The 24,086-nt window shown below is 45.3% G+C and overlaps 1 protein-coding gene across 1 annotated transcript in view; it reads left to right on the plus strand.

The window, feature by feature from the left end:
• Window positions 1-24,086, plus strand: part of AMBRA1 (autophagy and beclin 1 regulator 1) — a 218,233-nt gene that overhangs the window by 94,348 nt on the left and 99,799 nt on the right. The window contains 2 exon segments of the mRNA XM_030559918.1: window positions 1,648-1,728; window positions 2,394-2,494. Of these exon segments, the coding sequence (XP_030415778.1) occupies window positions 1,648-1,728; window positions 2,394-2,494 (182 nt within the window).

The raw sequence follows: 24,086 nt of genomic DNA on the forward strand, positions 1-24,086 counted from the left end.
TTAGATGCAGAGTTTTGCAGGGTGCTGCCTGCTGATTTTTCTCTCTTACTGCGATTCTCCTCTGCAAAAAAAAAAAAAAGCAGCTTCTAACTCCAGTGGATGCCTCCATGTTGCTGGCCTAAGGAGTTCTCTCTGGGCTCATTTTGCCTCTCTTCGCTCATTGCCAAGCTCCCAGCATGGGTTGAGGCTTTAAGAGTTTTAAAAAGCAGATTTATCTTGGCTTTTTACCAGCTTTAGCTCTATGCAGTAGTCTTTGTGCATATTACTCCCTGTTCCTCAACAGCTTCTTCCTCTCTCCTTTCCCGCCCAGTGAGACAAGACTGGGGAGTGGTGATGGTGGGGGAATAGCTGTTTTTTTTCTCTTTGGCAAGAGAATGAAGTTGAGTGCTGACATATATCATCTTTGATGGAGAAACTCCATGGCGTTCTTTCTGCTATTGATCTGCTTCTTAATGGCCAGGAGGCCTCTTTGTCAATGGGAGACAAACTTTGCTGACGACAGGAGCCCTGCTGGTGGTCACACACAAGCTATGTGCTGAGATCCAGCTGTCTGGCCAAACACAACTGCAGGCTGTTCAGGCAGATGGGGAGAGAAATGGATGGATTTCCTCTTCTGGGCTTTGTTTTAGATTTGTTTTTGCTGAAGTAAAGTTTAAGATGCTAATAAGCTGTGGAGTGCAACCTCTGCTCTTCTGTTCCTGGCTCTTCAAATGAGTGGGAAACAGCCACGTAATGGACCCTTCTTCTCAGCCCACATTTCCTTGCTTACTGTTAAAAAGAAATTACACACACGGCTTGCTGGAGTGGGTTAGTAATTTGCTGCTACCAGGTTTGTTGCATCAAAAAGAGACTTAATATTCCAAAGAGACTAAGAATGAGGATGTGTAGCCCTTGAAGCTTCTTGCCTTCAAAGTGCTCTGCAAACATTAGCTTCTCTTCACAACTCACTGAGAGGTAGCCAAGTATTATCCCCATTTACAGATAAGGGTCTGGGACCCAGGGCAGAGAACAGACTTACCCAGGGTCATGCAACAGGTCAACCTCAGAATTGGGAATAGAACCATCCCAGTAGTTCATTTCAGAGCAGACTTGGGGGTCAGAGATAGAGTCCAGGTCCTTTTGGGACTCTTCACTATCTTCCTTGCCATATTAGTCCAGTATATTAAGCTGTGTTGCATAAGACTTGTGAGGAAAAGGGGGTTCGTTTGTCTGTTCCTCAAGGAACACCTGAAGCCCTCCTTTCATGCAGTGGATAGAAATGAGTTGTTTTGAGGGGGGTGAATTCCTAGTTGAACTGTTTGTTTTATCTGTCTCATCTGGAAAACTCACTGTGGGATATGGAATCGTTTAAAACTGACCATGACAAAACAGTGAAGAATAGACTGCAGGGAACAGTCCTGTACTAGCACCTTGGGAGATGAACTATGGGACACAAGAGGCTCGGTGTGTGTGAATCACTTTGAGATTGTTGGTGAAAGTTACTTTGGGAATACAGAATGTTTAACGCAGGTAGCTTGAGCTGATGGTACCTCTGGAGCTCTCTGGCATTACACAATGTGGTAAATTAAGATTGCAGATGCTTCTTTCCTGCGGCCTTGTCTTATTATGTGAATATTTTAATGTGCAATATTTTCTGTTTTACTGAAGGGACAATGGAGACAGATCAAGGCACCGAGCTCCCCGGAACGCCCGTATGTCTGCACCATCGCTTGGGCGCTTCGTCCCCAGGTGAGATCTGTACATCCATCTGGAGAATGGGCTTGGCTTGGCATTACCACTTACAACAGAGCTCTCTGTTGTCATGTCAGAGGCTCAGATTCATTTGCTTGCATGGATCTGATGTGAACTAGGTTATCAGTGTCTGGGACTCCTGTGGATGTCTGCCCCTCCTCCTGGAAAAGAGAGGGTGAGATTAGTGTGATAGGCTTTCATAGCCACATTCCCCAGAGCCCTGTCCTGAGCTTTCTTAACTGGAAATCGATGGCTGTAGTGCGGAGCCAAAATGGAAGGGAGGAGAAAATCTGATGGGGATTCTCAGTAAAGCATACTGGGTCAAAGATGAAGGTGTAGGGAAGAGAGGAGATGGGGATTTGATTTCTGGTATAGCTCAACAGGTCTTCAATTCCGTCTTGACTGGATGGAGCATGTGGTGGTGCGGGGGAGGGTTTGTGCTCCTGAGCCATTACATGCCATTTTTCTGCTGGATGGAGCACTCAGATGACTGGGCTCCTCTCTTTGACCTCCCTTTCCCACTGCTAGGGTCCCAGAGCCCAGTACTGCTCGCCCAAATTAGATGGGATTCCTGGACTAGAGCCTCAGTTTCCTGGCAACACATTAGAGGTGTTTTCTCAGTGTGTGGGGTCTTTCTCACAGTGTGCACTCTCTTTCTTTAGGCGTTTCTTGCTGCCAGAGTACTTACCTTATGCTGGGATTTTCCATGAACGCGGACAGCCAGGGTTGGCCACCCACTCCTCTGTTAACCGGGTCTTGGCAGGTAAAAAAAATACCTCTTCTGCAATATAGTGACCTGTACTAGGTGGGATTCTCTCCAGAGTCTGCACATAGCAGGTCAGCTTGGAAAAAGAACCTATGAGAAGTCTGTGTCCATCCTGGTATTGGTATATATACCTCCTGAATCAGCAGAGGATGTGGAACTAGATATTGCAGTGATGATGTTCATACAAGTACCTAGAAATTGCAGATTCCATACTTTGAGTGCATATTAGCCTCTGTGCTGAGGTTCCCTATAGGCAGGGGGGAATTTAATAATTCTGATGTTTAATTCCCTCCCCAGTCTGAATTTTTTTTTTTAAAGCAATCTGACAGCCTAATGATCAGCTTTCTGCAGGTCTTTCTAATTGAATTATAGGGTGCCTTGTTCATGTTCCGGCTGGCAAGCCACTCACAAGGGAGCGCGGGATTCAATTAGGATCCTAATAAGTGTGTATTAAAACCTCGGCTGCCACCACATACAGCATGCAGGCATTTGGGAGCCTTAAAGGGCAGGTGGGGGTGGAGGGGAAGAGGAGTGAGGCTTTGGCAGCCTGTGAATGAAACAGTTTTATATGATAGATGGTATAATTCTTGAGGGTGCTTCTTGGGGGTGCCTGAGCTGCTCTGTGATCAGTACCAGCAGTGGAGAGGCTATTTTTGGATGAGGGGAAGGCAGATAGCTATGTACCTGCCAGATGGAGACCCATTGGCTGCCGCTACTATTAGCAATGGGGCACATGCGGGAAAGGCATAAAACCCCCCTGGGAGGAATGTGGTCTCCCATCTAGTCTTTCTCTCCCATTGTGGCATGTTCGGGCAGAGGCCACCTGCGTGGAGAGAGTCCCTGTATTTTGCATGGCTATATAGTATAATGTGCCAGTGTAGCCCTTTAAAACCTCATTGTTATCTGTAAAACCCAGAACTGTCTCCTGGATCTTTGTATCTCACTTGGACACTCAGCCAAGACAACACTTTCCTCCATCCTATTGCAACAATTGCAAGAGTAGTGAAAGCCCAGGCTGTGAAGCACCTCCATCCCACTATCTAATCAGCAGGGGAGCCAGCTTGTAGCATTTAGCTGATACACATACTTTCCTCATGACTGTTGCTTGTGTGGAATTTGGCTTCTGGAAACAGCTCTCTGGCAGATAATTACTTGCTGCCAGGCAACACTGCAGAACTCTGCCATAGTGGGGCTTTGTTGGATTCATCTGCCTTCAGCCCTCCCTGCACAGCACCTCTTTCCCAGCAGCTGAGGAGCATTCTGTCTTTTCCTGGCATTTAGCTTTAAGAGAAGCAGTCAGTTTGCTCCTGGCTTTCACTGACTCCTTTTATTAATTTGCTTTCTTTTCCTTCATGCTGTTTTGATGGACAGTAACCCAGTGCAAGAGCCCAAGCCCCTCTCAGTACAGAAAACTTAACCCTCACAATTCATATGTAAAAGCTGCAGCACCCTATCAGAGACTTCATTAAGCAAAGTGTTTACAGCTCCTCCACTAAATCACCCAGTGACCAAGGTCCATCCCAGTCTATTCCATGGCAAGATGGACCTAAATTCTATGGCAGGGCTCCTTAGTTTCTGCAGCATTCCAGTGCATCAGACTGGAAATTGTGCTGCAAATCCAAGTAACTTCCACTGTGGAATTTTTATTGAATGATTTTTATTGAAATGCTACATCCCATCAGTGCAGCGGCTCCTTGTTGTGTTTGTTTTAATATTGAATTCAGTTTATTTTACTCCCTCCTCATTTTCAGTTTTTGACATACCATAGATTTAAGTGTTAACAATTAACTGCATTATAGAAATTGGTGGAGGTCGAAACTTCGCTTCAGGCACAGGGGGCTTTTGGAACTGGAGGGAGCTTGGAATTGTGGAATAAGCACATTCACTCATTATTTTTGCTAAAATGATTAGCAGTGAAATAGCTGTGTGTTAACACAATGGAGTATTAGCTCTGAAATTTAATATTTGAGATAAAAGACCAGTTCACACTGCTCAGAGCTATTGTTTCAGGATGCCTGCTGACTTGGGAATGCCACTCTGCATTGTTTTATAGTTGTATCAAGTATGGAAGGCTTGGAGCATGCTTTTTTGTATAAACCCTGAAACCTATATTCTGAAATACTGTTCCAGGATGGGTTAGATTCTGTGCAAATTTCCTGACCAGTTAATACCCAAGACCCTGCCTATTTATTGTTTGTATGACTGTAGCATCTAGAAGGCCTAGTCAAAGACCAGAACCCCATTGTGCTAGGCGCTGTACAAAGAACAAAAGACTTGTGTCTGTCCCAAAAGGTATGTCTACACTAGAACAAAAGACCGTTCCCACTTATGGGGTCCCAGAGCTTGGACTCCAGCCTGAGCAGAGATGTCTACACCGCAATTTTACAACCCTGCAGCCTGAGCCCTGTGAGCCTTAGAGTACGTCTATACTACCCACCAGATCGGCGACTAGTGTTCCATGTATTGGGGATCAGTTTATTGTTTTTCATCTGGACGCAATAAATCAATCTGCTAATCGACACCCATACTCCACCTCGGCAGGAGGAGTAAGCGCCGTCAACGGGGGTGTCACGGCAGTCGACTTGCCGCCGTGAGGACAGCCAGATAAGTCGAACTAAGATACTTTGACTTCAGCTACGCAAATAGCGTAGCTGAAGTTTCGTATCTTAGTTCGAAACCCCCCACCACTACCACCCTCCTCAGTGTAGACCAATCCTTAGTCAGCTGACCCTGGCCAGCTACAAGTATTGAATTGCTGTGTAGACGTGTCCAACTAGTTTTTACCATCTAACAGGCAAGACAAGAGGCCACAGATGGCTGTGGACAGATAGACCAGAAAATCAAGGAAACAGTGAGACCGTCTTGGTCAGCATGATAGACTATGGTCTCAATGCACTAGCTGTCTAACCGTTACGTTTTTTGTAGGTGTTACAGCAGAGAAGAGTTTTAAGGTGGATAATGTGGTAGCCCTGTGGATATTTATGGGGAGCTTCTTCCACATGTGAGAGGCAGCATGAGAGAAAGCACAAATGTGCTTGTTCGAAAAATGTAAGAAAAGTGGATGGTTGGAGGAGGGCTTCAGAGGCTGATCAGAGGCAGGAGTTGACATTTTAGTAGCAAGTGAGAGATAATTAAGGTGGGAATTGACTATGAAAGGCCTTGAAAGTGAAGACAAGCAGCTTATGTTTGATGTGATAGAAAAGGAGGATCCAGTAGAGGGATTCAGAAAGAAGAGTGATATGGTCAAAGTGATGGGGTAAGAGAGTGATCTTTGCAGCAGCATTCTGAATGGATATGAGTGGGGTAAGACTGCACTTGGCCAAAGAAAAGAATGTTGAAGTAATTGAAATGCGAGATGATGCTTGTACAGGAGAATTAGCTTTGTGGTTAGGCAGAAAAGGCTGAATCTTAGAGGTCTTACGCAAAAAGAGTCATCAAGATTTAGATACAGCCTGGGTGTAAGAACCTACAATGAGGTCCAGGTTGAATGTAACACCCATTTTACAGGCCTGAGTTAACAGGCAGGATGGTGGTGGTGTCCACCGTGGTTAAGAAAGAAGATAGTGGGGTGGGCTTGGAGGGGAAGAACAATTTTAGCCATGTTTCACTTGAGCTGATGGCTGGACATCCACAGAATGTCAGATTTTAGTTGGACAGAAAGAAACTAGTCTGCAATAGAGAAGTAGAGCTGTGAATCATCAGCATAGAAATGGTAGTTTAATTTGTTTTGTGGATGTGATAACTCAGAGATAAGGTGTAGCGGGAGAAAAGAAAGATTGTGTCCTTGGTCCCCTATGGAGCCCCCACAGAAGGTTGAAGAGGGGATGAGGAGGAACCTATGGAGGACATATTGAAGGAGTAATTATAGAAGTAGGAGAGAGAACCAGGAGAGGGAAGAGTCATGGAAGTCAAGGAAGGACAAGATTTCAAGAAGAACACAGTCATCTGTGTTGAAGGCAGCTGATGGTCAATAAACGTGAGGATGGAGTACGGGTTCTTAGATTTGGCTAGAAAGATGTTGGTAGACTTCGATGGGAGTGGTTTTAGTGGGTGCAATGGGAGGAGGCCAGATAGGAGAGGGTCTAGGATGGAGTTGGAGGAGATGACCTCCTGTCTGCAAATTGAATGAGTTTAGAGATGAAAGGGAGGTGGGAGATGAATTTATTAATCTCTAAATCCTTCAGATGTTTACACTCCATGCATGGAAATCTAATGGCTCCTCCAGGAATGCCCATCTCCCACAGACTTGTAGCCCAGAGGATCAGAAGGAAAGGCCTGTATAGTTCTTTTGCTTTCTCTATTTCCAACCACTTCAGAAGGGAACCGCCTTCTGAATGAGACATGTCAGTTGGTCACTGAACACCTTTGAAATATTAGTGCTGAACCAGGTTGGCTTTGCAGCAATCTGGAAAAAAATTCTCATAGATTATAAAGCCGGAAGGGACCATCGTTATCTAGTCTGATCTCCTGCATTACATAGGCCATAGGACTTCTCTGTATTCATTCCTCTTTGAACTAGAGTGTATCTCTTAGAAAAATACTGCGTCATGATTTAAACATTTCTGTGATGGGGAATCCACTATAACACATGGTAAATTGTTCAAATGGTAAATTACCTTCAATGTTAAAAAAGTTGCACCTTATTTCTAGTCTGAATTTGTCTAGCTTCAGCTTCCAGTCATAGGATCTTGTTATACCCGTGTCTGCTCCATTGAGGAACTCTGTATTATCACATTTCTGTTCCCCATGTAGATACCTACAGACTGTGATTTAAGTCACGCTTTAACAAAGAGAAGGTTAAGCTGAAGAGTGAGCTCTGAGTCTTTTTCTGAAAGACATGTTTTCCAGTCATTCTCATGGCTCTTCTCTGAACCCTCTCCAAGTTATCAACATCCTTTTTTAATTGTGGACACCAGAACTGGACACAGCATTCCAGTAGTGGTCACACCAGTGGTAATACAACCTACGTATTCTTGCTCGATATAGACCTCTGTTTATGCAGTCAAGGATCACATTCTCCTTTTTGGCCACAGCTTTGAACTAGGAATTCATGTTCAGCTGATTATCCACCACCACACCAAAGTCTTTTTTTTTCAGAGTCATGGCTTCCCAAGATAGAGTCCCCATTCTGTAAGTACAGCCTGCATTCTTTGTTCCAAGATATGACTTTACATTTGGCCACATTAAAACGCACATGAGTTTGAGCCCAGTTTATCAGGCGATGAAGATTTCTCTGTATCAATGACCTATCCTCTTCATTACTTTCCATTCCCCTAATCTTTGTGTAATCTGCAAACTTTCAGTGGTGATTTTTTCTTTTTTCCAGGTCACTGATAAAAATGTTAAATAGAGTAGGATCAAGAATCGATCCCAGCAGGCCCCAGTAGAAACACACCCATTTGATGATGATTCCCAGTTCCCAACTTATGTTTTGAGAGCTATCAGTGAGTTTATAATCAATTTAATGTGTGCCATGTTGTTTTGTATTATTCTAGTTTCTTAAAATGTCGTGCATTACCAAGTCAAATGCTTTCCAGAAACCTAACGGCACATCTACAGGGTGGGGTAATGTACCCTATGGGGAAGGAGTGATTTCCAAAGTGCACTATTGTGTTGTGCATTAATTGGCCCATGTAGACTAAATGCGGCTGCGGACTAAATGTTTCCTAATGCACTCTAACATAGTGCTGTTTCAAGCAGCATTTTGTTAAAGCGCACTAGAGAGCTTTTAATGTGCACCAGTAGGATCTACCTGGGCCAATTAATAAGCAACACATTCATGCACTTTCAAAATCATACTCCTGTAGAGCATGTTACTGCACCCTGTAAGCTTGCCCTAAGAATATTATTACATAAACACTGTTACCTTTATCAACTAAACTTGTAATCTTATTAAAAAATGTTATTAGTTTGACAAAATCTATCTTTTATAAACATTCATTTGATAGCATTAATTATATCCTCTTTTAATTCTTTATTGATGGAGTCCTGCTCCAATATTTTGCTCAGCATAGATGTCAGGTTGATTACCTGGGTTGTCCTGTTTACCCTTTTTAAATATTTGCACAACATTAGCTTTCTTCCAGTTCACTGGAACTTCCCAATGTTCCAAGATTTATTGAAAAGCCTAATTAATGGTCCAAAGAGCTCCTCGGTCAGCTCTTTTAAAACTCTTAGCAGGATGGTGAGGGGTCTCACTGACCCTTTGGACTCTAGTTCTTCCCTATCCAACCAATATGCATAGGAGAATCAGCATGAACTCTGAGCTCATGGTGGGAACTGTGCCCCTGAGGAAAAACCTGTAAAGTGAATCCTGTGGCACATGGGAGCAGTCCAGCTAGGGAGATATCTTGAAATGAGAGCAGTTGGCTTCTATTTCCATAGACTTCCCTCAACCCATTTGTAGTGTGGTATGTGGCACAAGGATGTTAGTCTTCTCACAATCCTATTTCCAGTCCTCTGGGCAATCTTCCCTCTGCCCTGGCCAGCAGGCATGCATCCTAAAATGCTCATGTCCTAAGGTGAGGAGCTGCTTTATGGGATGAGGAAAAACGTTGTCTCTGTCAAAGAGAGCAGCCAGGGAACTAGTGCAATGACCTAATATGGTCTGTTGTGCCCCTATCGAGGATGTTTAGCACACCTTCCTAGAGGTCGCAGTCTTAGTGTTATACTGCCTACTTGCTCTCCCACCCCACCCCCCCCGCACCCTGGTCTGAACATTTGACCAGCAGTTTTCTTTGCAGAGCCTTCCTCACTCTGAGTCAGAACTTGAACAGGGCGCTGTCAAGTAATGTGGGGGAGAAACTGAATTCTTCTCATTTGGTGGGAAGCAATTGTAGATTCAAATATCCATTTAAAAATCAATCAATACCTAGAAAATCTAACCCCTGTCACCGAACACTTAAAGCCCCACGTTTGCCTGTGTGATCTCCCTGAACCGGCTCAACGGCAATTGCCTGAGCATTCTGTTCTTTGAGCTGGGCAGCGCGATATTGACAGAGGAACAGAACAGAAAAACACTTCAGTTTCAGTTCCGTGGAAACTCCTGGAGAAAAGAAATCTGTGTTTGCCAAATAGCACAGGATCACGTCTGTTTTCTCAGCTTCTCACACTCTAAAATCCTGAAAGGTAACACCAGCTTATTGATAGTCCTGTTACTCAACAAAGGACCTACATGTGGAGTGTACTGTCTGAAAGCACAGAACCCACATAAACCTTGTCTTTTATCTTAATGAGCATCTGCCTGTTATTTGTGCTGCTCAATGAATTTAACAGTTTCCTTTGAATGAAAACAAACAGCTTATGTTAAAGTTTGTGAGACCCTGCTGGCAGGGTTAGTCTGTATTCCTGGATTCTGAACCCTGGTTTTAGTGGAGAGCTTGGTCTCCCAGTGTGTTTTCCTGTTGAGTTGTGAGACACAAACATTTTAAATATTTGAGTGAATTTAGTGCTGGTGAAGCGTGCTAGATTTACAACCCAACTGAACAGCTTTGCTTATCCCAAGAGCAAGCAGTGGTAGTACAAGCTTTTCTCATTTTCCAACCAGCCAGGGGGAACCCCGCAGCTCTCATGCTCCCAGCCACCAGCCCTGCAGCAGGGACCCCGGAGCTGTCAGCTGCAGCAGGGGGACCCCAGAGTTCCAAGCCACTGGCCCTGCAGGCAGCTGGGGACCCCCCGGCACTGTAAGCCACCAGACCCAGAGTTCGGAGCCACCAGGGTTGCACTGGGGCAGCGCGCAGCTGTGATGGAAGCACCCAGAGCTCCAAGCCACAGGGGCCAAGCTGCTGCAGTCAGTGGGGGGCAACCCAGAGCTCCAAGCCATCTGCCGCGAGCGGCAGAGCACCCTGGAGCTCTCAGCTGCCATGGGCGGCCCTGGAGCTGTCAGATGCGGCCATGGCAGGTGTTGGGCAAACACTACACTGGCTCCCCGTGGCATGACTTGGGCTCTCATCTCCTTCCATCTCAGGCTTCAGTCGTCCCCCTGTCAGCTCACACGCATGCACACGCCCGCCCATTATTTTTAGTAAAAAGTCACAGACAGGTCACGTGCTTCTGTGAAAGCACATGACCTGTCTGTGACTTTTTGCTAAAAATAATCATGACAAAGTCTTAACCTCAGTAATGACTTACGTTCACTTTTTCAGCCTGTGCTTGATTGGAATCAGTGGCCAAGGTGAAAGGCTCAGTATCTACTCAATTATACCCCAGCCACTGTACCATATCCCATTTTACAACCTGGATCACCAGAGGCAATTCTGGATCGTTTGCCCAAGGCCATAAAATGAGTCAGGAGGTTACCATTGTGTTGGGCCCTTCAAGCTTCCACTCCTTTGTCTGTAACTATTTTAAGATTTACAGATAAAAACACTAAAGTACTCTACAAAGGTGGGTAAGTGTTGTCATCTCCATGATACCGATAGAGAAACTGAGGTTTGGAGAGGGGAAGGGACTTGCCCAAGGTCTCTCAGCATGTCAGTGATAGAACTAGAATGCAGGTGTTCTGTATCCAAATCATATGTACTGGACCATACCTGTTAGAAATAAGAAGGCAGCATGTCTAACTCTGGTATAACTCAGCAGATAAAGTACTTCACAGTTTTCCCATTACTTGTTCATTTACCTTATGCTGTACTCAGGCATATTTGGGCAGGTGAGTATGCCTAAGTGGCACATTTCAGCCCAATGCCTCTCCAGTTGGCTATTTATAAGCCCCAGATAAATGGACAATTAATGATAGTGCTCTGGCTGGTGCTGCTTTGATAATTAACTCAATTATTTTTCACTTCTGCTGTAGTGATGAAAGTGAGCATAAGAAGCTGGCTTGGTTGCTCTGGAAACAGTATTCTAGGAAGCTACTCCAGCTTCACTAACATGAGGAGTCTTGCTGCATCCTGGTTTCAGGACCCCTGGATTCTTTTGTTGTTGGTACCAGCATCAACCAGTGATTTGAAGGCTGTGTCCTATGCTCCTTCAGTCTGCCTGTGTAACACAAAATTGCTCAGAATAGGATTGGGATTGAAGCTCTGAACGTTGCTAAGGCTCTTTTCAGGTGTAGTCTCCCAGAAGCATCTCAGCCACCTGACTTTACAATAGGCAGGTAGCAGGGACTGATTGGGTCCCCCTTTATTAAGAATGGCTTTGGGGAGTCTGTTCTCCTAGATTCTCGGAGGATACTTCTACTTCCCAACTCTTCTCCAGGAGCCTTGTCTTGCTACTGGCAGAGATAGGCCCACTTCCTCTGACATGGTTTCATCCCACAGCTGCTGACTCCATGATACAGCTGAGACCTTCTTCTCGGTAGTGTAAGCCCAGCACTGCAGCTTGGGTTAGGATTTGGATTGTGAAAAGGGGAGAAACATCTCTATCAAAGAGAACTCTGGGCTATCTGAAGCTAATGTTAACTGAATGTTCTCTAGCCCTGACTGACAGATGTTTAGGAGAGTATGATCTGCCCTCCCTGGAAGGATATCCAGTTAGATGGAAAAGTGGATCCCCCATTTCCCCTCATCTCGCAGGCAGTGATGTGACCTGAAGTGGACACATGCCTGGGAAGGTTTCCTAGGTAGATACCCTTTTCTCTACTTATGTGAGACTTCTGAGTGTCATTTTGGGTCCTTGGCTTCAGTTGTCTCTTCCCAATTTTAGCTGCCAATTTGTTTTTGCCCTTTGGGCTGGGGAAGCCACCATAAGATTGGCTAGTATCATAGCTAGAGCCTCCTTTTCAACCCTGAGCAGATCTGCAGGGTAACCCACCCATAAGAGGAGTGTGGCTTGGCTGTGCAGTGTGTTTAATGCAGCTGCAAATGGGTCTTGGGGTACTTCTTTGTGGAGAAGGATGTGAACTCTTTAGAAGCACTGCATACCTTGCAAGGCCTTGAGCCTTTCAGTCTATCCTTCTCCCAGATCAGAACAGCCTTCTCCCCTCCATGCGATCTTCATTATCATGAGTAAGCAGTTGCTAAACCTCATGGCAAGCTCAAACTCACTTTGTCAGTCCTCACAGGCTTTTTAGAGAGTCTCTTCCCTTTCTCCAGATCATTAGGGCAGAAATACAGATATCTGTCACCCACATGGAAGAACCAGGAGTTGTTCACAGTCCCCCCCACTGCTACTTTAACCAAGTGAGTGGCCACTACATCTTACAAATAGCTGAGCGAAAGGAAGAGAATATTAGCTGCAAGGGTCTATCCAGTATGTCCAGCTCCCCAAACCCCATGGTTTAGCTGCTTTCAACAGTGTTTTTACAGGGGTGGGGAGACTTCTAGTTCTCATTAAATATTGTGTATTATTCAAGTAGTCACTTGTGCAAACTTTCCTCACACATTCTACTAATGCGCCTTCATTCTGGCTCTGTGGATTCCCATGCACCCCTGCTGGTGCACCTCAGTCCTCGCGTTTCCCTCTCTTCTGCCACAATCCCAGTCTGGAGTGTCTCGTAGTTGTCGTGGAAGCTTGTGGTGTAGAGGGTTGAAATCACATGCTGCCATTTAACTTTTGGCCTCAGCATCTGAACCTTTGCTCAGTTCCATTTTGTAGATACTGTATTTTCTAGTGGCTGGATACTTCCCATGAGAACCAGATAATCCTGAATAATTGAGTAATAAGATGAGATTCTTAAGCACATTAACAAAATTATAGAAGGAAAATAGCTTCACCACCAGAGGTGGGAACTGTCATGTTACACCAGTGAACTAGAAACCCCCAGGTAATCATCTCTAATTTGTAGCAGCTCTGGATGCTCACATAGCTGATCCTAAGATGCCTGCTTCTTCCCAGCAGTGTCGTCTTTGCTGTGCTGTGACAGTTGCCACTCAGACCAGTGAACTTGTTCTTTTACGCTTCTTTTGTTAATTGACTGCCCAGCAACCTCTTCTCTTGCTGTGACCTGGGTCACGCTGTTGCACTGTAGCTTAGTGTGGTGAAGAGCATGAGGAAGATGGTGCAGTTAGCATTTGATGAAAGAGCTTCAGGTATCTTCCCATGTAACATCAATCGTGGATAGAGATCCCCTACAGGTTTCTGTTCTGCCTGCCATAGTTACAGGGGAGGAAAAACAATTTTGAGCAGAAATCTCCTTTTAGGCTAGACATCTCTAGAGGCGGTAGACGGCAGAGTTGGGAAATGGTACATGTGAAAGTGGTATGTGTAGCCCTGCCCATGTAGTTGAGTTGCAATGTTGCTCTAACACAGGGGTAGTCAATAGACAGACTGTGGGCCAAATCCAGACCACTAGATGCTTTGAACAGACTCCAAAAATCTTTTTTTTTTTTTTTAATTTATTTTCTCTGGAGTCTGGACTTTGACTATACCTTGAACAAGAAATTTGGACCTTGACAAAAAATAGATTTCCCCTGCTTTAACTTGTAGGATGCTTAGGTTCCAGGCTAACCCAGGCTTTGGAGTGTAAGTGGCAGGCTTTGGAGTGAAAGACTTTGCTGTTACTCACCCCTGTACATGATACAGTTTTTGGTCATAGGCTGTCCGACACACCAAACGGGAACATGAAAGTGGCAGGGTATTTTATTGGGTGGAGGATGGAATGTAAGCCCTGGTCATGCAGGGCTGATGTCTGAAGAGGCAGGAGGAGTCTCCTAGGCATAGCCAGTAGAGGGGCTGGAATGGGAAGTACCCTAGTCTGTCTGCTTGGTTATGATGTCCTGTCTATTCTGTCTCTTGTTCATTCTATTGCTGAAGTGAAGGAATGAAAGTGCTCTCTAGGTGCAGTGCTTCCAGCTAGAAGCAAATTTGTCATCAGATTTTATTGGACTGTTTAAATCCACAGAAAAATAAATGGGAGACTGAGGGTAAAGCAAAGGTGAATAATACACACGTACATGAAGTTAAAACAAAAAGCTTAGAGGCTTGTTGTGTGTGTGTGAGAGAAAAGAGCATCCATCAGAAACTGTGACTGAGGAATGGTGACTCTGGGCAATGATCCAGGCTGCTTTAGATGCTAGCGATCCAGACTAGATCCTCCCATGCAGCTTCAGGTCCATGAAACAAACTTGAGTTAGTGTCATAGACACGCATCTTCATGTAGCAGGATATGGCTGTTCACACCTCTGAGCTGGAGATGCCCAGGGTATTGTGAAAGGTGCAGCAACATAACATAATTGGGTCCCTGCTTGTACCATTACTTGTCTGTAGTCTACCTACACTTCAGCTCAACTTACTATGCCTGAAATTGTTGTTGAGAGGGAAACCAAATCCCACATATCTATGTACTAAGAGTGGAGTGCAGAGAACTTGATATATAGGACAGGAGTCACAGAGAATAGTAGAGGGAAATGACAGTAACAAGGCACAGATAGTATAAGGAGCAGCGAGACAGGGAGATATAAACAAAAAAGCAACAGCAATTATAGAGGGAATCTTTACACGTTTCCTCATTCTAAAAGCACATGCTCCTTGGCAGTAAGCAGAATGGCCATTCCAGGGTTGCACAGTGCTATGATATTCCCTTCCCGCTCACCAGCTCATTGTGCACTTAATTCCTTCATTATTAGATACTAGGGACTGGGACTGGACCCTTTTAAGCCACATCCTTGGTTTCAACAAAAACCCAAGTTGTGCCTGTTTGTTGGTTTCCCCTCTTCCATTCTTGTGTTTCTTCGATGCTGTCTGATTTATTCTGAGTTAAGCTGTAAATGTCACTTAATATGTTTGAGATGGAGTAGAAAGCACTTGACTTAACTCTCCATTGAAGACAAGCGAGACCTGTGCATATGAATTTCCTCCTGTTTCCATCTATGTAAGCAAGACTGGCATCGCTACTGATTTAATGGCCAGTTCTATTGCAAATGGAATCTTGATGTAAACTTTATGGAATTTTCTGCTCTTTGATTATGCTGCCCATGCTGCCAGCTGTAGAGGTCCTTAAAACATGTTCTGGGTGCTGACTGTACAGCAGTGTTTGGCTGTTGCAGTTTGGTGGCATGCTGTTATCCTTGGCTGTCTGCTAGTTGGGAGCAGAACCAGACAGTTACTTATAAGCAAACATTCCATCCAGTGCACATCAACTAATATGTTGTTAGATTCTGTATTGGTGAGTACATGAGTTTAGAACATAGTCAGTCAGTATGCTGTTTACTGGCACTCCATTACTAACTCATAGTAACTGATCGATAAAAAAACTTGTTCACATACAACTTCTGAGTGATTTTAAGGAGGCAGAATGTGATAATTTAAATTTACCAGGACACCTTGTCTATTGCCTCTTGTGAATGTGCCTTGTGTCCTTTAATGATTACAGTTACTCAGGCCTGGTCTACTCTAAAAAAAAATTAAGCTGGCTTAACTACGTTGCAACTGGGATGTAAACAAAAAATCTACACCCCTGAGAGGCATAGTTAAGTTGACCTAATGGCTAGGGTAATTGCGCTAGATCAACAGAAGAATTCTTCCATCGCCATACCTACCGTTCTCGGGGAGGTGAGAGACCTGCGAAGATTGCAGCCCATGGTGTTTTGGGGGCAGGTTCTTGCCATTTGAATGCTAAATGGGAAATGGAGTTTTTGTTTGAATTTAACATGTCATGTTGGAGCACTGTGGGTGTGTGCACAATCCATTCTTTATGGAAACCCCTCAGGTATTCTGCTGGGACGCTTGTGGAACCACTGTGAGTGATCTGATTGCAGAGCATTCTCATGTCTCTATGTAGTGGCCACAATTAACCTGGTTCCAGCCTGCTCTGTTATAGAACATGCTGGATGGCTGAACATACCAGAAGTGTGAGGATTTTGTTAATATCTGAACAATGCAGCAGCAGTGAGATGGGATATGGCACTCATTGGGTGGATCGCCTGAGCTTTAATCACTCACAGTGCATTGCAAGCCATTCTCCTTACTCGGCGGTATTTTAATAATTATGGAAATGTCCACAGCACTCCAGCATAGTTGTGCTACTTATTTGGGAGGAGCTACTGTTTAAGTGGCATGTATTGTGCCCCTTCCTTGTTCTCCCACCGAAGAGAGCTCTGGAAAAAGGAGTGGTGTTCCCACCAAGAGTCCTGATGAGCTAACTACATCCTTCCTGCCATCCTGGTAGGAAGAAGGCTGGGGTGATGATTACATTCCCAAAAAGAGATGTGAGGGCATAATTGCACTGTGTTTGCTCTTCTAAGCTCTGGGAAAAGCAGGCTTCTAGCCTCCATACCCATTTGTGAAAGCACAGTGGAGATAGGAACAGAGCAGTACTCAGTTTTAAAGTCTGAGCAAAGTCAAGTCAGCAGCAGATTTGGACTGTCTGAGAGAGCTGCTTTAATGGAGTTATTCACTGGGTCAAAGGCAACACAGTTGTTTCAGGCTGAGCCAGTTAGAGGCATTTTTTGTTTAGAATGTAGGTGACTTGGAGCCAAGTTCTTTCATGGAAGGCAGAAGCTGGGAATTGGGTGGAAATCCACTACTGTGGCCTAGGCCACCATTTGGAGATAGTGATATGGCTTGTGGAGTACACTAGTTGCCATCTCAGCCCATTGATTGCAATGGGAGGGACTTCTCCCCCAGTCTTATTTCCTCACCCCTGCTGGTCCTAATGTTGGAACGTGAGGCTGAATGCATTTTATTACAATTGAATGCAAAGTCATACATCTAGAAACAAGGAGTGTAGGTCACACAGGATGTAGAAGACTGTATTCTGGAAAGCAGTGACTTTGAAAGACTTACAGGTCATTGTGGATCATCTGACCATGAGCGCCTATCATGATGAAATATCTAAGATTGAATATGATCCTTTAAAATATTAATGGGAATATTGAGGAGTAAGGAGGCCACGTTACCTTTGTATATGGCATTAGTGAGACTGTTCCTGGAATAATGGGTCTTGTTTTGGTGTCAACACTTTCAGAAGAATGTTAAAAAACTGGAAAGATCATAAAAGAATTACAAGAATGATTCAGGTTCTGAATGATACAAAATTATTCGAGATAGTTGAGTCAAAAGCTGACTGCAAAGACTTAGAGAGATCTCACAAAACTGGATGACTTGTCAACAAAATGGCAGATGAAATTCACCACTGAGAAGTGCAAAATAATGCATATTGGAAAAAAAAATCATCTTAACTGCACACATACAATGATGGGGTCTGAATTAGCTGTTACCACTCAAGAAATGTCTTGGAGTCACCCTGGGTAGTTATCTGAGAACTTCAGCTCACTGTGGAGCAGTGGTCAAAAAAGCTAACAGAATGTTAGGAACTATGAAGAAAGGGACAGAAAACAAGACAGAAAATATAATTTCACTCTATAAATCTATGGTGAGCCACGCATTGAATACCTTATCCAGTCCCTCTCTTCAAAAAAAGATATAATGGAGCTGGAAAATGTTCAGAGAAGGGCAGCAAAGATGATCAAAGGTATGGAATGGCTTCCATACGAAGAAAGACTAAAAAGATTAGGGTTGTTCAGCATACAAAGTAGATGGCTATGGAAGGGATAGGATAGAGGTCGATAAAATCAGGAATGATGTGGGAAAAGTGAGTAAAGAACCGTTTACTCTTTCACACGGTACAAAAAACTGGGCTCACCCAGTGAAATTAATAGGCAGCAGGTTTAATACAAACAAGAGAAGGTACTTTTTCACACAACGCACAATTAACCTGTGTAACTCATTCACGTGGGTTGTTGTGATGTCCAAAAGTGTACCTAAGTCCAAAAAAAACTAGATAAGTTCATGGAGTTACGACAAAGTTCCTCCTCTACCTTGGTGGGTCCTGCGCTTATTGGCAGATTTGCACACCTCAGTGATCTTCCCCTCTGGTGGAACTCACAATCTGGGTCAACTCCTCCTGTGTCTGATCAGGAGTTGGGAGGTTTGGGGGGAACTCGGGTCTACCCTCTACTCCAGGTTCTAGCCCAGGGCCCTGTGGATTGCAGCTGTCTATAGTGCCTCCTGTAACAGCTGCATGACAGCTACAACTCCCTGGGCTACTTCCCCGTGGCCTCCTCCAAACACCTTCTTTATCCTTACCACAGGACCTTCTTCCTGGTGTCTGATAATGCTTGTACTCCTTAGCCCTCCAGCAGCACACTCTTTCACTCTCAGCTCCTTGTGCCTCTTGCTCCCAGCTCCTCAGATGCCCACCACAAACTGAAGTGAGCTCCTTTTTTAAACCCAGGTGCCCTGATTAGCCTGCCTTGATTGGCTGCAGGTGTTCTAATCAGCCTGTCTGCCTTAATTGGTTCAAGCAGGTTCCTGATTACTGTAGTGCAGCCCCTGCTCTGGTCACTCAGGGAACAGAAAACTACTCATCCAGTGACCAGTATTATTTGCCCTTACCAGACTGTACCCCACTGTTCTGGGTCTGTCACAGAGTATAGATCCATCAGTGGCTATTAGCCAAGATGGTCAGGGATGTAACCCCATGCTTGGGACAACCCTAAACCTCTGACTGCTGAAAGTTTGGAGGGGAGGACGAGGTGTATCACTCCAGTTGCCCTGTTCTGTACACTCCCCCTGAAGCTCTGGCACTGACCACTGTTGGAAACAGGATACTGGGCCAGTATAGCAGTGCTTATGTTCTTAAAACCTTGGTTGAGTCACACACTGTGTTTTTTCTTTAATTAGCTAAATACATTGAGCTTCTTAAGAAGTGACTTGATCAGTATGTAAGTACCAACATACAGGTGACAGGTTCCTCCCAAGTGCCACCTGGAACTGGGATACCACTGAGCCCTCTGATCCACCAGCCTGGGCTCCCTCTCATACTGTGCTGCTGTGTGACACGTTGCAAAGCCCTCCAAACTTGCCCTTTCACCAGCGTTCACACAGGTAGGGACGCACCCAGCTGCAGTCACATGTGGGCTCTCTAACCACCAGCCTCCCAACCTAGGACCCCAGAGCAGTGCTGTCCTGCCTTGGGTTTAACACTCAGTCCGTGTCTCTCTCAATGTAAAGAGGACCATGCACACTTGTGGTAACCAAGCTGAGGTTTTCACCAGACACCTTAGCCAAACACACACTGGTTTCAATTAAAACATAAAATAAATTTATTAACTACAAAAGGTTAATTATAAGTGATAGCAAACAGATCAAAGCAGATTACCTAGTAAATAAACAAAACCACAAACTGAGCATAACATTCTAGATAGGTAGGATATGAATTAGAAAATTCTCACCTTGAGTGATAAATAGGGTGGCAGATTCTTAAGGCACAAGATGCCTTGGCTTTGCAGCTTGGGTTTTCATACACAGGGTATGTCTATATCTAAAATTTTGCAGCGCTGGTTGTTACAGCTGTATAGGGCCAGTGCTGCAGAGTGGCCACACTTACAGCAACCAGCGCTGCAAGTGGTGTTAGATGTGGCCATACTGCAGCGCTGTTGGGCGGCTTCAAGGGGGGTTCGGGGAACGCGAGAGCAAAACCGGGGAAGGAGACCAGCTTCGCCGCGGTTTGCTCTCGCGTTCCCCGAACCCCCCTGGAAACCACAGGGAAGGAGACCTGCTTGCACGGAGGTTCGGGGAACGCGAGAGCAAACCGGGGAAGGAGACCAGCTTCGCCGCGGTTTGCTCTAGCGTTCCCCGAACCACCCTGCAAACCGCAGGGAAGGAGACCTGCTTGTTCGGGGAACGCGAGAGCAAACCGGGGAAGGAGACCAGCTTCGCCGCGGTTTGCTCTCGCGTTCCCCGAACCCCCCTGCAAACCGCAGGGAAGGAGACCTGCTTGTTCGGGGAACGCGAGAGCAAACCGGGGAAGGAGACCAGCTTCGCCGCGGTTTGCTCTCGCGTTCCCCGAACCACCCTGCAAACTGCAGGGAAGGAGACCTGCTTGATTACCAGAGGCTTCCTCAGGTATGCTGGGATACCTGCTTATTCCACGGAGGTCAAGAAAAGCGCTGGTAAGTGTCTACACTTGATTACCAGCGCTGGATCACCAGCGCTGGATCCTCTACACCCGAGACAAAACGGGGAGTACGGCCAGCGCTGCAAACAGGGAGTTGCAGCGCTGGTGATGCCCTGCAGATGTGTACACCTCCTAAGTTGCAGCGCTGTAACCCCCTCACCAGCGCTGCAACTTTGTGATGTAGACAAGCCCACAGGCTAGCAGTCCCTTAGCCTGGGACAGTCACTTCCCCCTTGTTCAGTCTTTATTCCTCAGGTGTTTCCAAGTGTGGTGTTAGAGAGAGTGAGATTCCATCAGATGTCATTTTACCCTTTTTATATCTTCTTCCCACTTGTTGGAAAGCTCTTTTGCTGTGACCTGGGTCAAACAGTTCCCATTGTGTAGTGCTATCTCTGAGAGTTTTCTGTTGTACACAGTTCCTGGCGTAATCCTTATGCTTGTATCAGAGGGGTAGCCATGTTAGTCTATATCCACAAAAAGAACGAGGAGTCTGGTGGCACCTTAAAGACTAACAGATTTATTTGGGCATAAGCTTTCGTGGCTAAAAAAATCCCACTTCAGATGCATGGAGTGAAAATTACAGATACCGGCATAAATATACTGCCACATGAAGAGAAGGGAGTTACCTGGCAAGTGGAGAGCCAGTGTTGACAAGGCAAATTCAGTCAGGGTGGATGTGGTCCACTCCCAATAATTGATGAGGAGGTGTCAATACCAGGAGAGGGAAAACTACCTTTGTAGTGAGCCAGCCACTCCCAGTCCCTTGTGTGCATTTCCTCAATAAGCCGTTAACATTGTTTGGCCTTTTTACTGTTGTACCTGAAAGTTTGTGGGCGTGTTCAACCTCACAACATGTTTCAGTAACACATACATAGCCAAACTTCATAACTTCACAAACGACAGGACATACAATCCAATGAGATATTAATGTCTAGCAGATCAAGACTTTGAATGATACCTCACAGGGCCAACTTTGTACATAACTTATTCTAATTACATGATAGTGGTGAATATAGGGGTGCCAGGGTGTCTCACCAGCCTGGGGAGAAAATTTCTGATAGAGAGCATTCTTTAGTCTAACAAGCAAAAACCGTAAGATCCAGTACCTGGAAGCTGAAGGTAGACAAATTCAACCTTAAAATAAGTTTTATGTTTTTGAGTGGTGGCCATTGTATTATTGAAGGCCAGAGGGGGCCTCTGTTTTGGATCAGGGCCTCATTGTGCTAGGCACTGTACACGCATGTTATGGTAACTTACTACTGGAACAACTTACGTAGGGACATAGTTGAGTCTTTATCATGTGCAGTCTTTAAATCAAGATTTGATGTCTTTCTAAAAGATCTGCTTCCGCACCACCACAAGTTACAAGGTTGATGCAGGAGAGATTCTATGGCCTCTTCTGCAGGATGTCCGACTCGGTGATAATAGTGGTCCTGTCTGACCTTAAAAATCCTTGAATTAGGCCATGTTTACATGTACAGCGCTTCAGTCAATACAGCTGTGCCACTGCAATGCATATGGTGAAAATGCTCTATGCCAACAAGAGAGAGCTCTCCCGTTGATGACAAAAAAACAAACAAACAAAAAAAAACCAGTTTATGCTGCTCGTGGGGATATGTCAACAGGAGAAGCTATCCCACCGACATAGCACTGTGCACATGAGTGCTTGTGCCAGCATAATTTGTCTCTCAGGGAGTGGAATATTCACACCCCTGAGCGACATAAGTGGCAGTGTAGACATAGCCTTAGACAAGGGTTATATAGTAAACACTCTTCTGTAGTAGAAAAGGTGAGTCCCCAAGTCTGAAATGAAGCTGCATGCACTCTGTAGGATATAAAGATTAAAGGAGAAGTCTGGGTCTTGAGCAAATTGAGTGTCTTACACAGAAGCATACTGGAAAGAACATTGCAAGCAATGGGTGGCTAAACTATTCTGCCATTATACTCAAGCAGAAGGCAGTTAAAGGGAGAAGGATACCATAATGAAACATTTGGGGAACATTGTCACAGAGTGAAGCAAACTTGCAAGGTTTCAGAATAGCAACCATGTTAGTCTGTATCCGCAAAAAAAACAGGAGTACTTGTGGCACCTTAGAGACTAACACATTTATTTGAGCATAAGCTTTTGTGGGCTACAGTCCACTTCTTCGGATGCATGGAATGGAACATATATATATATATAGATAGATATACACACACACACGCATATAGAGAGCATGAAAAGGTGAGAGTTCCCCTACCAACTCTAAGAGGCCAATTAAATAAGGGGAGAAAAAAACAACTTTTGAAGTGATAATCAAGATAGCCCAGTACAGACAGTTTGATAAGAAGTGTGAGAATACTTACAAGGGAGATAGATTCAATGTTTGTAATGGCTCAGCCATTCCCAGTCCCTATTTAAACCTAAAATGATTGTATCTAGTTTGCATATCAATTCCAGCTCAGCAGTTTCTCCTTGGAGTCTGTTTTTGAAGCTTTTCTGTTGCAAAATTGCCACCCGCAGGTCTGTCATTGTATGTGTATATATATATCCTCAATATATGTTCCAATCCATGCATCCAAAGAAGTGGGCTGTAGCCCACGAAAGCTTATGCTCAAATAAATGTTAGTCTGTAAGGTGCCACAAATACTCCTGTTCTTTAAACTTGCAAGGTGAGCTCAACACAGGAGAGGCCCAAGTAGTGTTCTGCATCATGTCGCAACCTTCAGGCTGGCTTGATTCCTCAGGGAGCTGTGTATGCACAGATGTGGAAGTTTCACAGAAGCATGCCCTGACTTGGTGCTGGCCTGAGGGTATGTCTACATCTACAATTTTGCAGCGCTGGTTGTTACAGCTGTATTAGTACAGCTGTATAGGGCCAGCGCTGCAGAGTGGCCACACTTACAGCAACCAGCGCTGCAAGTGGTGTTAGATGTGGCCACACTGCAGCGCTGTTGGGCGGCTTCAAGGGGGGTTCGGGGAACGCGAGAGCAAACCGGGGAAGGAGACCAGCTTCGCCGCGGTTTGCTCTCGCGTTCCCCGAACCCCCCTGCAAACCGCAGGGAAGGAGACCTGCTTGCTCGGGGATTCGGGGAACGCGAGAGCAAACCGGGGAAGGAGACCTGCTTGCACGGGGGTTCGGGGAACGCGAGAGCAAACCGGGGAAGGAGACCAGCTTCGCCGCGGTTTGCTCTCGCGTTCCCCGAACCCCCCTGCAAACCGCAGGGAAGGAGACCTGCTTGCTCGGGAGTTCAGGGAGCGCGAGAGCAAACCGGGGAAGGAGACCTGCTTGATTACCAGAGGCTTCCTCAGGTATGCTGGGATACCTGCTTATTCCACAGAGGTCAAGAAAAGCGCTGGTAAGTGTCTACACTTGATTACCAGCGCTGGATCACCAGCGCTGGATCCTCTACACCCGAGACAAAACGGGAGTACGGCCAGCGCTGCAAACAGGGAGTTGCAGCGCTGGTGATGCCCTGCAGATGTGTACACCTCCTAAGTTGCAGCGCTGTAACCCCCTCACCAGCGCTGCAACTTTGTGATGTAGACAAGCCCTGAGATTCAGACTGGCAAGAGGTGAGCCTTGGAGAGATGAAAATGTTCACCTGAGTGAAGGGTTCTGGCTTATTGCTTGCTCTTTCTCTGTACATTGTTAAAGTGATGTATTCTTAGATATCAGTATGCTACAAGAGCACTGCTGCAAAACGTTACCCCCCGTCTCTCTGTGGGCGGTGAGGGGCCCCTTGGGGCCATGTGTCTCTTTCCGTGGG

The sequence above is a fragment of the Gopherus evgoodei genome, chromosome 4 (assembly GCF_007399415.2).
Source record: "Gopherus evgoodei ecotype Sinaloan lineage chromosome 4, rGopEvg1_v1.p, whole genome shotgun sequence".
NCBI lineage: Eukaryota > Metazoa > Chordata > Testudines > Testudinidae > Gopherus > Gopherus evgoodei.